At 42.9% G+C, this 14,357-nt stretch overlaps 2 protein-coding genes across 2 annotated transcripts; one reads left to right on the plus strand and one right to left on the minus strand.

The window, feature by feature from the left end:
• Positions 1–12,344, minus strand: LOC136433445 (dynein regulatory complex subunit 7-like). Its single transcript, XM_066425666.1, has 16 exons — positions 11,912–12,344; positions 11,468–11,648; positions 11,073–11,198; positions 9,441–9,635; positions 8,973–9,131; positions 4,335–4,553; positions 4,076–4,198; positions 3,741–3,813; positions 3,425–3,553; positions 3,117–3,245; positions 2,731–2,954; positions 2,177–2,503; positions 1,945–2,055; positions 1,507–1,701; positions 1,223–1,362; positions 1–428 (listed from the first exon to the last, which is right to left on the minus strand). Exons 1-16 carry the CDS (start codon positions 12,049–12,051, stop codon positions 347–349), a joined length of 2,553 nt encoding a protein of 850 aa, XP_066281763.1. The 5' UTR covers positions 12,052–12,344; the 3' UTR covers positions 1–346.
• Positions 12,345–12,413: 69 nt separating this feature from the next.
• On the plus strand, positions 12,414–12,740 carry LOC136431985 (protein dpy-30 homolog). The gene has a single exon (XM_066422994.1). The coding sequence runs from the start codon at positions 12,414–12,416 to the stop codon at positions 12,738–12,740; it is 327 nt and encodes a 108-aa protein (XP_066279091.1).
• Positions 12,741–14,357: the final 1,617 nt, after the last annotated feature.

Below are 14,357 nucleotides of genomic sequence, written 5' to 3' on the forward strand. Positions count from 1 at the left end.
CATCATTGCAAAAAGCTTTACTTTCAGCAATATTCTTGTGCGGCAATATGTACATCATCTGAAACCCACTGGTAAACTTTACAGAGCAAGATGGTCATTTATTTTACATTGTAACACCTTAAAACATTCAGCTAATTCTATACATTTGTGTCATAAACATATACATTTCATCCTCTTTTTTATTTGAGCAGTAACACTTACAAAGCAGGACCTAGGACAGGAAGACCAAGTGATACATAAAAATAGTTGCAGTATTTTTTTAGCCAACGCAATATCATACATCTTGAAATTGCAAGTGTCATTCTCTGGAGGAAGTGCATCATAAACCTTGTGCAATCTGTGTAGTTCAAAAGTAATCAGACAGTCGACCATCTGTGCGGATTTTCTGTTCCAGGGCCATGTACTTGTGGGGGGCCATCTCCTTGTGTCTGTAGCAGAATGATACAAAGGTCAGTTTTACCAGTCATGTATTGAGCAATGCTTTAGACTAAATGTGTAGTGCCTATGTAGCACATTACTAGTTTATCAACAAGACAACAATAAACTTAAGGGTCCAGGTAAGATCACCCTCATTAAATCAGGACCCCTATCGCTCCACGTTACCTTGTTCGTGAAGGGGCCGTGATAATCACCGCCGCCAGACATGGTTCTGGCGACGTCACCACCAAAACAGCTTCAGCCAATCAGAGGGGTCTGCTTCCCTTCATCGGAAGCAAACGCGCAAAGAACGCTGGGAAGCTATCAACCAATCAATCAGGTTACGTGTTACATCGTTGCTTTGGTTATCCAAAACAAATGGCAGCCGATAGTTTTGCTTCAGCTGTGGAAGACTTGTTTGGATTAGAGCGGCTTCGTCAGCATTAGCAGTCTACCCTACAGACACTGCTTGATGGCAGGGACGTATTTCTAAGTGTAAGGACAGGCGGAGGGAAGAGCCTCTGTTATATGGGCTTCCCAGCGGCAGCGAAAGCCGAACAAGCCCACAGACCTTGTCCGCGACTTCCGTCTGGAGATGAGTTAGTCAGTCCGCTCATAGCCAAATAAGGCCAGCTCATTAATTATTCATGAGCAAGTGTCTGGCGGCGGTGATTATCAGGGCCCCTTCGCGAGTGAGGTAACGTGGAGCGATAGGGGTCCAGATTTAATGAGGGTGGATAAGATACGTAATATGTTTCCTCATCCTGCTAAAATCATTCTGAACACATTTGGAGGATAGCCTCACCTGTTAAGCCTGAGCTCCAGTATGTGGATCCTGAACATGGCCTCTGAGCAGTAGGCCAGATACTCCTCCTCATCTTCCTTCGTCATAGACACCTGGTTCTGCTGGTACCACTGCTGCCTCTTCTGCAGTTCCTGGGTCTCCTGCAAGGGTGCATGAAATAAGGTCAGGACAGGTATCAAATAAGGCAAGACAGTTCATTTTCAGCAAATCAGGGCATGACTTGGACAAGAAGCAATCTCAGGAAATAACCAGCTATATATAGTAAAATAGTATACGTCTCCTACCTTCTCAAACCTGCTCTGGATGAGGTTAGCCTTGTCGATCAGCCTCTGTTTGAGGTCGGCCAGGCAGTCCTCCTTCAGTTTAAAGGCCTGTTGTCGAGCGATCTTGTCGGGATCTCCCATCTGTGCCAGGAAGGGGGCCAAGTAGTCCAGCTCCTGCTCCTGACGCCGTAACTTTTCCTCCAGCTGCTGTCGCTCCTGAGAGGGAAACAAGTAGACAGTTATACAAGGATGTGTTTTTTTAATGGTGGAGGGGGGAGACAAAGCATCTAATTCCAAACATAATTGGGCAAAGTAATTTAGTCTGTTTTCAGACAAACACGTTTTCTCTTAATTGGGGACAAAAGAAAATGAATGGAAATTTCTTAAATCAGCTCTGCTAGGTTACTTGAGTTTGTAATTGAACAAGACAATCACAGGAGAGTATATACTATAACCTACCAGTTCCTTCCTGTGTTGCTTGGCTTTCTCATTCCTCTCTGTGTCGTAAACTGAGATGGACAGCTCGGACACTGTTTCCTCTCTGATGCGCTCCAGCAGGCACTCCTTTATCTGCAGAAAGGTATTCCATATATCAGTATAGTCCATTTTTAATTTGCATTGCACACCGCACATAATGAGGCAAGAAAGTCTATCATACACTCGAGTTAGTCAGGAAATCATGGAAACTCACCTCTTCCTCTGAACCCCTGATAGCCTGTATGGACTGGTCCTCTGCCTCCACCAGGGACACCAACATATCATAGATGTACAGGTTCTTTGGCGACTTCTTTGTTGTGTCAACCTGGAAGGTTGAGGTCATGTCCGGAGTCATGTTAATAGTCTGGCTCTTGTCGTTGGCATTAGGAGGTTTGATGAACTCACGAGTGGAGGCAGTGACCCTGTTGTCCTCGCAGTGGAATGTCAGCTGGATGCGGTCTTCCGCAATATGGAACACACGCTCCGAAACATCCTCGCTAGCAGACTTTTCCTTGTTCCTGTGGAATCTCTCACTGATTTTCTGAAAATTGGAGAAAGAGGATACAATGTATTTGAAGATTAGAAGAACTCCAACATACTTGCTAAGCCATAAAGACTACCGTATTATGTTTGTCTACTTTTCTTAGCATCTCTATCTTGAACGTAAAAATAACCGTAACTTACATATCAAGCCTTGCAATGGTCATATTTGTCAACTTATGCAGTAAATCGCTTTGATATCTGAAAGCAAGAATTTAAGAAGCTCACCAGGATTGGTCTGTGGTTTGCATCTGTGGAGGCCCCAAACCTCTTCATCCTCTTGCTGAAGACAACATGTCTGTAGTACAGGAAGTCGTCCCTGTCCTTGAAGTGTTCAGTCATCTCTGTGGGAGTCTCCTCCCTCTTCACCAGCCCGTCCACACGGGCCTTGTCATAGAACACCATGGCGCGGTCTGTCTCTGGACCCGGGCTGCCAGACTTGTAGGTGTGCTCTATACCAGGAATAAACAGTAACAAAAGGCTGTTGACATGGAATGAAATTCCTGTACTTGTAACCTAATAATTCACACCAAAGTGCATAGAATAAGACAAAATTAGAATTGGAGAAGACTGTTTTGGGTTGTATGCCTTGTACTTTTACTTGTCCGACCAACCTTTCATGCAGTCCAGCCTGCCCTGCAGCTTGTATTCTGTGATCAGCCCAGTGCGGTGATTATGAACTCTCAGCTCCAGCTTGTCTTGCCTGTTCACAAACCACTCCTTCACTGACACAAGGTTCTTCACTGGGAGGGATGAAAAGAAAACAAATGTCACCACAAATTCATGGCCAAAATGGGCAGAGAAATGTATTGGAAATGTATAGAAACTAACACTTTTTATATACATTCAGGGAAGACATTCAGCAAGTAGCCTTTGCAAGGAATTTTCTTTGTATTCTACACACCTCTGCAAGCATACTTACACTCATAGTCATCATAGACAGACAACTTGGTGATCATGCCGTCCTTTAACAGGTACCGAGCAAACTTCTCCAGCCGAGCCTTCTTGTACAGGATGGTCTTCTTGCCAAGTGGACACCGTGTCTCATATTCTAAGGAAAAGAAGCACATGATTTATTACAAGACTAGACTACATAATAAAAATTCAAAAACAACCGACGACATCAAAAAAGCAAATAAATGAGTTATGAAAACATGAAAATATCACTAAAAGCACTTGTAGAGGATGGGATACCCAATTATCACCCTCTGATGCAACTGAAGTACAATGTATCCTACCTTTTGGTGTGACAAGGATGGGATGAACCCAAGACGGTGGCATTTCCAGGTGTTTATCGTCTTCTTGCTCCTCCTGTGGAAGTCAAGGAAATAATGAGCTTATGAATAACAACAGTAAGAAGCATACTTAACGTTGGCTTCACTGTAGGTACTAATGATATATATATATATATGATCCTTCAATCCTATAACATTGACCTTTGAGCTTTGTATAGATGCATGTACAGAAGAACAAATGCAGAGAAAACATGGGGACTGACTTGTTTTAGTAAAAAAAGGCCTGTGCTACAAGACTAAACATGAACAGGATTGGCCGTGTGTCAGTATGTGCTTACCTCATCATCATCCAGGCCCTCGTACAACTCTGCCTCCACATCAGGGATCTCCAGACTGGGCTTCTCTGAGCTGTGCAGCAGGTACTCCCACTTAGCCGAGTCACCCAGGTCAAAACTCAGGTCCTACAGCAGACAGAGATGTGCAATCTGTTAGATACTGCACTCATTGTCACTCATTCAAAGCATTTGTCATGCATGTGGGACTTTAACATACTGTAAGAGTCCATTATGCCAACATGGGGTTGAGACTTGATCCTACCTTGCAGCCATTTGAGCAGTCCTGCATGTTGACCCAGTAATTCTGGTGGTTCCAGACTGACTCAATCCCCAGGAACTTGTCATCTTCGGTAGGGTAGGTGTTGCCAGTCAGTGGCTCTAAAAAGAAGCTGTCAGGGACCTCCCTCTTGCCTGATAACACCAGCACCCAGCAGTGGATACGCAGGCCATGCAGGGCATCAGGCTTGGGCTTCTCCATCTCCTATAGGACAATGAGAACACAATTATACATGAGTGTGCTTTTGGGTAGGGGGAAAACCCTGTATAGGTACCCGTACCCGTATACCTGTATAGGTATACCGGTATACCCCATTTGGGGCCCCAACAAGCCAGGAAACACGCTATGACGGCCGCCATATGGGGCACCCAGAATAACGGCTGTTTTTTTACGGTCTCCACATTGATATAGAGTAAGACACAAACAGTTGACTATACTCGGTCAGAAAATAGCCTAACAATCATATTTTACGAAGGACGGAGGTTTGGAATATACGGAATTTGCGAAGTTGCTTACTTTGTACGGAGCGACTGCCAGAACGTGCGATCTCGGAGCACCGATCTCGGAGACCTTCCAACTAAACCCGTTCTGAAAACCTACAGGAAACGCCTCACGCTAAAGACAGAGATCGAGCAATGCATTTTCAGACAAATCACGCCGAATGGCCGTAATCTTTGTGTCGCAATAAGTGGTTACTTTCCGTCTAAGCGGCTAATTCGCACATGTAGAGTAGAGTAGAGTAGATGGCAGACCTTCCGTGCATCGAGAACGGCATTTCCTGTAGGTTTTAAGCAGGTTTACTGGCAGCTCCAGCCAAACAGATCATGAGTATTGCATCTGAAGATAATGAAGAGCGGAAAGATTGATAGTTTTGGTGTTTTTTCTATTTCTTTTCAGAACGGGTTTTAGTTGAAAAGTCTCCGAGATCGGTGCTCGCACGTTCCACAGTGCTCGGGGAGGTCGGATATAAGAGTAATATCAAGCCAAAACACCCTTCGTTAGTCGCCACGGCTAGTCGTATTGGTAACGGAATAGTACCAGATTTCTGTCGGTTTTTCACTGCAGCTTTTACCGATGTTGAACCCGATACAGATCCAGAAATCAGACCAAATCAATGGAGTTCGCCCGTTACTTTCCCGATAGCCTTCGTATATATTACCGACGAATGTCGGGCATGTGTCGGTTTTCACGCAAGAGGTCACTCGCGGTCATGATGTGTGTCAGGCCCCGATTATTACGATATTGTAGCAAAATCTCGTCGGACGAGTTAGACATTTTTTTCCATTGTTTTCTAATTGCCGTAAATTTTCCTTGATATATTTTCGTCAAAAGGCAAACCAGGTCATTGTACGATTACTGTGTTGGTAGATAATTTTGTTTGGGGTCCTTTTTTTTTAAACTCCGCCGCTATTGTTATTCGTGGATAGTTGACCGCTACAATAAGCTGTATATAGCTAGATCTCATGTATTCCATATTCGTCTTTTCAGATTCGTGACAACCGGCGTGCTAGTTATACCGGCCGTGCTTGAGGATGGGGACGGACTTTCCGGACGGATCGATTCATCTTAATGAAAAGACAATTGTTCATCAATTTATTCCTCTTGTTCCCGTTCAGTTTGCTTTCGTATTGATTTGTTTCGGTGTTTTTTTTTTCCAACTGTTTGTTTCATGTCACTAAAACTGACGTTCCCAAGAGCTAACAAGTTCGGAAAGCTAACATGAACTCACATAAAATTTTCACAGATTATATTTTATTAACAAAATAACAGTAATCAAAACATTGAACTTGAAGCTGGTCCACAGGAGTTCGAGCATCGAGACGGATTAACCACCATCGGCTGCATTTTTCCGGACCACGGTAATTTGATACGCAGTATGTTAACAAGAGAAGAAATACTGAAATAATATGATAATGTAAATTGCTGAAAGAAATCAGAAAATACAATCAAACTACAAAATGAAAGTTGCAAACATTAAAAGAGATAACGAACTTTGTCGATGCAACTCAGTTGTCCAGCATCCGAAACTTTCGTCTTTTCCATACACATTTCTTGTCACCGACGGCAAACGAAGCACTACTGAGAAACGAATGACTACTGAGAAGAAACGTATTGCCTTAATTTAGTACGCCTAGATTCTGACCTCCGAGCCGCAGAATACAGTGGATCATCATCATCAGATGGTAACCGGGGTGTTATGATGGTCATATCAATAAGGTTTTTTCAAACATTGCATTACTTTTACTGAATCTCGCACTGGATAAGCGCCTTTATTTGTAACGTTCAAAAACATGCTGCGACTTGACTAGTGACTATGGACTGACTATGGGATTCGGAATTATATTGTCAATTTATTTTCATTCAACAAATATGATTATGGAATATTGAAATATTCCTCCCAGTCTTACTGGTGATTCTTGCCACAGTTCAACCAATTGCAAGCACTAAGTGGCGCAAAAATCAGCGCATGTTTCCGCGCAAAGTGCAGCGATTTGGGCCATTAGAAGTTGACGGCTCCACGAAAAATTAAAAAAGAATGTTTGTTCACAAACTGTTGGAATGTTTTCTAGTTTCAATAAAAATGCATCGCTATTGTTTCCAATTGTAAGTACATGTAACAACCATTTTTTATTTCTTATCCAGTGTCCCAACCAGGCTAGGAAAGATATACGATGATGGCTCACGTGCTTTGTTAGCGTTGGCAAAGACGCCGTCAGAACAAAACGACGAGTCAACTAGTAGAAGTGCAAGGACAACACCCAGAGACCGGAGGCCTTCATCAAGGAAGCAGATAGAGATGGATGTAAAAAAATTAAGAATAACAAAACATCAAAACATGATAATATAAAAATAACATCATAAAATATAAAAATAAATTAAAGTAATGTTGACTGTAACAGTGAAAAATAAAACATAGAAATGAATCGATGGGCTCGAACCTGCACATCTTGCCTGGTTTGGATTGATGGACAACAACATTACCAGGTGAGCTATCAGCGCTATTTTAATTACGTTCGTTAGATCGGGTATATGATGTGGGCACTTGTCGTCTGTTAAAATAAAATCGCTTCAATTGTTCATATTATCACTTTGTTAGCGAACGACGTGTGTGACATTTTAAAGTAGAATTGAACAAAACAAACAGAAACACGTAACGTTCGACCGTAGAACAATGCAAGTATAGTCATTACGGACTGCAGCTGTGGAACCCCGCGTGATGGGCCGTTTGTATTAAAGTGGTTTGAAGGTATTGTTACCTCGCCGCAATATTTAGCTCACCGCGATACGCCGCTTGCGTTTGCGAACAATTGCCTGCCGTACGGCGCCGCGAGCTGTAGGTTCGATTCCGGGTTTATACTTCCGCGTCCTTTAAATGAATTTCCTTGGTTATTGAGAACTTATCGATGTTTCCTCGTTTATAATAGCTTAACTATGCTTCCCATACTTGCCGATTACAGAATTCTACAGAAATATCGTTCCTTTTAATATTTTATTTTTTGCCGGTTGTAATAAAAGCTTTATTGACAAAACAAACAGTACAGCGAGTTCCGCACGTTCTACTACAAACTACGTACAAACTAAGTCTTATAACTAAGCAATAAAAGTTAACATCCGTAAATATCAAATATGGTGTTGGAGAACAGCTGATCGATTATTGTCTGAAGTTTCCTTTTTATTAAGCTGCGTGCCGCGACGACCATGTGCTTGTCTCTCGGCTGTCAATCATGCAGTGTCCATGGTAACCAGTACCGCGGCTACCCGTCAATCAACGCCGTTGCCATAGTTTCATCCAAGCCGGGGAGTCCCCTCCGCCGTGTTTGTTACTTATTGCCTTGACGACCGGCATCGAAGTCTGTGGGAAAAAGAAACGACGTATTACCGACAAATTTGTCGGGAAACATGGGTTTCTTATCAGGAATTTCGAGACCATCGAAAAATCACCGTGTGTATGTCGGGAAATGTACATCGACCTATGCAACACCGATAGTGCTCCGACCAGCCTATTAAAAATCCGGAGGACAACTGCTAACGTTTCCCGATACATTCCCAGAGAATTGTGACTTTGTGTTCCCGACATGTTTCCAGTGTATACCCGAGCACTGTGTACGAACTTCGCAAATTCCGTATTTTACAAACCTCCATCCTTCATAGAAATCAAAAGATCGTAAAATATGATTGTTCAGCTATTTTCTGACCTAGTATAGTCAACTGTTTGTGTCTTCTATCAATGTGGAGACCGTAAAAAAACAGCCGTTCTGGGTGCCCCATATGGCGGCCGTTATAGCGTGTTTCCTGGCTTGTTGGGGCCCCAAATGGGGTATACCGGTATACCCATACGGGTACCTATACGGGTACGGGTACCTATACAGGGTTTTCCCCTTACCCTGTGCTTTTACGTATGTTGGTCAGCAAGATTTCTCCAAGCATAGTAAAACAACATGTAAGCAATATTAGAGACATGCATGTAAACAATAACAGTGCACTACATATCAGCTCACATTCATCACTTTTGCAGGAGACTAACTTTTTGTTAGCAAGACACACATACTAATGAGGATGGAGTACACAGAGTAGACACTGCAATCACATAACTTAGCAATGTTTCATGAGACTGTAACTTACACTGATCCGTGCCTCCTCCTCCTTCCTCCTCTCTGCTGCCTTGGCCTCCTCCTCTGCCTCTTTCCTTGCCTGCATCTTCAGGTCAAACTTACTGCGCAGGTCCTTGGGAGGCTTGACTTGGTACTTACGCATCTCTTTTTTCTTCTCTTCAGACTTCAGCTGTTATGGACACAAATACGCAGTCTGAGTACTGATTGTCAAGATTCACAACTGTTGACATAAGGCTTAGAAAAGGGAAACATGAAGTTGTAACCAAAGTTACCAGACATTAGACAAAGACTTGAAAGAGCACAGAATGAATAGCTTGACAAAGACTCCTTGTCCTATTGAAAACATCTTTCTGAAAGCCAAGCAATGTTTCGAACTTTCTGTTGCATTATTATGTACTTTCTGGTAGATTTCCCAATGCTCTTATCACAACCATGGGAGAGCACAAGCATAAAAGATACTAAGTATATTAAGACATACCTCTCCTTTCTTCTTCATCAGTGGGCAGACATCCCTGGTCTGGTCCATCAGGCAGATCTCACGGGTGGCATACCCACTCACACAGTACGCATCGTACCCTGCACCCAGCAGCATGGAGCACAGCAATGTACCAAAGTCAAAACTGTTGCCTTTCTGGCTCTTCAGTGCTGTGGTTGGGGAGACCAGCTGGTTTGGCTGTAAAAGTGACAGGAGAGACAGGTGCTGGTGAATAAACTTCAGCTCACACTAGAAGGAACAATGTTGAAACCTGAATGAAGCTTCCAAATACTTGCTGTATAAAGAGGGCCTGCATGCCCTTTTTCCGTAAGGCGTAATCATGCCGTTTTGGACTTCGTAATCCGTAATCAGCCACCCAAAATCAACGTAATTCGTAATCAGTACATTGGCCGTAACGCGTAATTGGTCACTTTGATTCTACGTAAAACGTAGGCAGTTACCTTTATGCAACGTAAAACGTAATCTACTAGCAAAACGTAGGCTTATTTCCAGCAGTCTCCCGGCAAAGTTGCCCCTCAAAATGCAGGAAATAGCATTTCAGAGGGTAAAGATCTCAACATTTTCCCATGAAACATGCGCCCAGACCCACTTAGTATTGTCGCGCCTCTGGTAAAAAATATGTTCCGAAGGCGTCGCCCCCGAATATCAAGCTGGAATCATTGTGTATTTTTCAATCAAAGAGATGCCATAAAACATAGCTTAGATTACCAGTCAAACGTGTCAAATGTGCCCCTAAAAATGCAGGAAATAGCGTTTCAAAGGGTAAAGATTTCAAAATTTTCTCGGGGTGCATGCCCTCGGGCCCACCTGCGATTGTTACATGTACGCCTCCGGTGAAAATATGTCGGGAGGGCAAACAATCTAGCAGAAACCCTTGTGTACTTTTCATAAATGCAGATATTGACCCTCAAAAAGTATTTGAGCGGGTCGAGATTTTACCATTTTCCCGGGTATTATCTCGGATCCACCTACAATCGCCGGGCCGCTCCGGCGCGATATATGTCGGGACTCAGGGCATCGCGCACCATACCATCTTTTCACTTATAGATATGTCATCAAAGAAAGCTTAGTGTAACAGCTAAATTTGGCACTCAAAATCAAGGTTATAGCGTTTCAGGGGGTCAAGATTATCACAATTTTCCCGGACGTCTCGCGCCTTCGGCGCTCGACGTGGTCAACGTACGTTCAGCAATATCTTGCTGTCCCCTCCCATACAAAATTCCCTGCCGCCGTCACGGCTACTCATTATAGTTTCTAGGACGGTTTAGTGTGGTCATCAACAAATTCATTGTCACCACAATAAATATAAAAATTAATAGTTTTCATGCAGAACTAGATAGTTGAATCATGCGTTAAGTGTTTAAGTCGGCTGGGAAGCCTCATGATTTAACGTAATTCGTAATCAGCTCTGAAAATTTAACGTAATTCGTAATCGGCGGCGAAAATTTTCCGTAATTCGTAATCACTACCCCCCCATGCAGGCCCTCTATAAATACTTGCTGTAAGTTACTAACTTAGCTAGGGTTGAAATAATTTCAACGTTGAATGCATGTGGTGAAATGTTACGGTGTAACAATATCTGGTGCAGTTACACTTCTATAGAAGGTGTCTTACCAGGTCCACTGGTGGGTCCAGAGCCTGGAACTCTAGATAGTCGGCCACAAACTCAGCACAGTTGTCATAGCTGTACAGCTCCTGGAAGGGCAGCAGGGTGGGCCGGATGGTGGTGCTCACAAATTTCTGATGGACAGGAAAGAGGCAAATATGTTTATACTTTCTCAAAGAACTTTCTTGCATGAAAACACAAGATGGGAAAATATTAAAACCATTAACAGTCTAACATTAAGGCATTTACCTACACAACAGAAGTAATGTCATACAACAGTCGTTGCTGAAGAAACTTATGAGATTGGCCACTTGTTTGTTTTTAGATGTTATAGATGGTTTTCTATTTTTTTCAAGTAAAATCAAATCCACAAAGCTTTATATGCTAACGTTAAATTACTTACTTCAATGCCACACTCATTGACAGGGTTGAGAAAGAGTGGTTTTCTGTCCCGGTACAGGTGGACATACTGTCTGCGGAAGTTCTCAGCATAAGCCAGGATCAGCTTCTCCTTGTTGGTGTTCTCCTTGTAGGACACGGGGAACTCTGCATAGGCGTCCTCCTGCTGTATGTTTACTTCTGAACTGTTGGGGAAAGGTACATTGATTTTTTACAGCCTAGATCTGATGATCACTACAAGAGTAATCAAAGCAAGAGAAGGAAGGAACAGATGAGTTTATTATACAGTTATCCTTACGATGAGCTAGCAGAGTCAACAGTTGGCGTAGTAAAGTAAAGTAAAGTAAAGTAAAGTAAAGTAACGTAACCATAATTCTTCAGCCACCATCTATCAGAGGTGGAAATCCATTCATTTTAAAAGGATGGTAGACACCCCCCTCCCACTTACATTTCCACTTCTGGCACCTCTATGTCGATTTTCTCCAGCTCAGCTCGTAGATCGTCTACTGACAACTCCCCCTCATTCTCCTCCGTGTCCTCGGCCTTGTTGTTGACCTGCTCTCCATTATTTTCCGCGTTTTCGTCCATCTTCCAAAGCTTGACAAGTTTCGTATTCACCGCGAACTCAGGTTGTTGTAGGGGTAAACTGTGGCCGAACAACACCTGCACCAGGACGCTTGTACATCCGACGGTAGAGAAAATAAACCGTCCTTTGGGGACACTTTTCTTTTGTGTAATCCCGGATCAAAGACACGAACAATAATTTTGAAGCACAGAAATGTTATTCTTATCGAAATGTTCATGAAATTTTCTCAAAAAAACGTCTCGATAGAAAGTTAAAAGGTATGGCGGAAGAATATATTTTTCGGCCCAGTGCTACACCTTAGCAACAGGGAAAGCGATTCCTCCGTTCTAGAACGCATGCGCCGTGTGTTGAAGACGCAGAGAAAATGGCGGACGAACAACAGCCCATGCAGACCGGAGACGCGGGAAACGCCGCTACTGGCGAGCCACAGCCTATGGAGACGCCACACGAGAAGCTGGGGCTTACCGACAATGTGCAGAAAATGATAACAGCCGAGAAGGAGGCGGCGGAAAAGCCAATAAAGCAGAAAGTTGAACTACAGTCCCTGCCGACGCGGGCTTATTTGGACCAAACAGTCGTTCCCATCCTTCTGCAGGGACTTTCTACCCTGGCGAAAGAGCGCCCGCCCAACCCCATAGAGTATCTTGCAGCCTATCTACTCAAGAACAAATCCAAGTTCGAGGAACAGTGAAGGTGCCCATCAAGCCTGGAGCGGTGCAGATGACCTCTGCAGTTCTGTTTGACCCATGGAGACACCGCTCTGTCCAGGGGGCGCCCCGTTTCCAGGACTGTCTACAACTGCATCACTTGGGATTTCATCACAACACACGGTGTTCGACAACTTCACACGAGACGACTCACATGGCAACGACCAACATTCACAGAAAGAAGACTTAAAGGACCTTAAAGAGACATATATTTTATCCAATATATATACAGAGACTGGGAGGTAACCCACAGTGCCAGATATGACATTTTACTGAGAGACCAACCTACATTTGATTTGTACCATACCGTTTCTCTCTTACTCATGCAATAATGGAGATACAAGTGGGGCCCTGGAAATCGAATGATGGATTAGATTTGGGTAATTTGACAATCTGCTGAAGCCCAACTACACTGATCATGAACTATATGTGCAAGAGGCACCACAGTCAACAACAAACCATTGAACCAACTGAATTATCTTTAGTTGTCAACTGCCCCCATGAGCTATCACAGTTCACTGTTAAGTCCCCCATCTCCCAACCATAATCCTGCACCTTATTGTCAGGCAGGAAATCAACAGTTGTAACTTATTGTCAGTTGTCTGGACATGAGCAATGAGTGTCTCTTTGTACACTTAATGGTTAAACCATCCATGTTGCCTGTAGGAGAATAAGTAGTATGATGTACAAGAGGTTTAGTATATAAACCTTCTTGGAACAACCCATGATTTTGGACCTTCACACAGCATTTCTTTTTAAATACATAATATACAGACATGTTTATTTTATTCCAAAATGTTTCTAAGATTCTTTTGATCATGCATCTATCAGACTGCAGACTTTGGGTTGTATTAGCAATACTGTTTTACTCTTACCAGTGATGAACTTGAAGATACTTCGTTGATGTGTGAAATACTAATTGATGATGCAGGAAGTAGATAATTTTGGGTACACCTCTGGACTACTCTGACAAAAGCCCTCCTCGTGGTTGCTAAAACATATACAGTATGTACATTTAGTACCAGTATGTCACTTCACCTTTATCTGGTTGCAACAGATCATTTGCAGTTGCTGACAAAAAGTGTATTTATGTCATTTTCTGCAGCTTTATGTATGGCAGTAGGTTAGGAGTTATAGAAGTTAATCATTAATAATAAATCAAGTGTTGTCATACAAGATGTACTGTGTTCTTTTTTGGATTATCTAGATTAAGTTCTTGAGCAAGAGTAATGACTGGCCATGAGAAAACTGCATACATATCTTACATACACTCACTCTCCGTTTTATCGTCTGTTTTTCCCCATGATACGGGGTTAGACTTGCAGGAGTATGTAGGGGCTCTCAAAACAGGCTCTGAAAACCATTTCTAGATATTAGAGCTATAGTAGGGAGCGATTCACAGAGTAAGTTGAGTCCATTCAGAGAAGTCAGAAGATTGAGCGGTTGACTTGAGGTTGTCCACTATTAGCTGACCATTTATAGATATTAGTATTACTTGCATTCACCCTCAGCCATCTAATTTCTAGATACAAAAGGCCTGAAAAACCACAAAGATAAAAAGCATGCAGCTTTTTTGCAAGTACATTGTACAGTTTTATTGA

The sequence above is a fragment of the Branchiostoma lanceolatum genome, chromosome 4, assembly GCF_035083965.1.
Source record: "Branchiostoma lanceolatum isolate klBraLanc5 chromosome 4, klBraLanc5.hap2, whole genome shotgun sequence".
In the NCBI taxonomy this organism is placed as follows: Eukaryota; Metazoa; Chordata; class Leptocardii; order Amphioxiformes; family Branchiostomatidae; genus Branchiostoma; species Branchiostoma lanceolatum.

What these genes read in the sequence shown, in the direction of transcription:
- LOC136431985 (XM_066422994.1), top strand. Translation starts at nt 12,414, where the DNA reads ATGGCGGACGAACAACAGCCCATGCAGACCGGAGACGCGGGAAACGCC.
- LOC136433445 (XM_066425666.1), bottom strand. Translation starts at nt 12,051, where the DNA reads ATGGACGAAAACGCGGAAAATAATGGAGAGCAGGTCAACAACAAGGCC. An exon ending in AGGGCCTGGATGATGATGAG is followed by an intron (nt 3,814 to 4,075) that starts GTAAGCACATAC and finishes TGACTTCCACAG; the next exon opens with GAGGAGCAAGAAGACGATAA. An exon ending in CAGGCTGGACTGCATGAAAG is followed by an intron (nt 2,955 to 3,116) that starts GTTGGTCGGACA and finishes TTCCTGGTATAG; the next exon opens with AGCACACCTACAAGTCTGGC.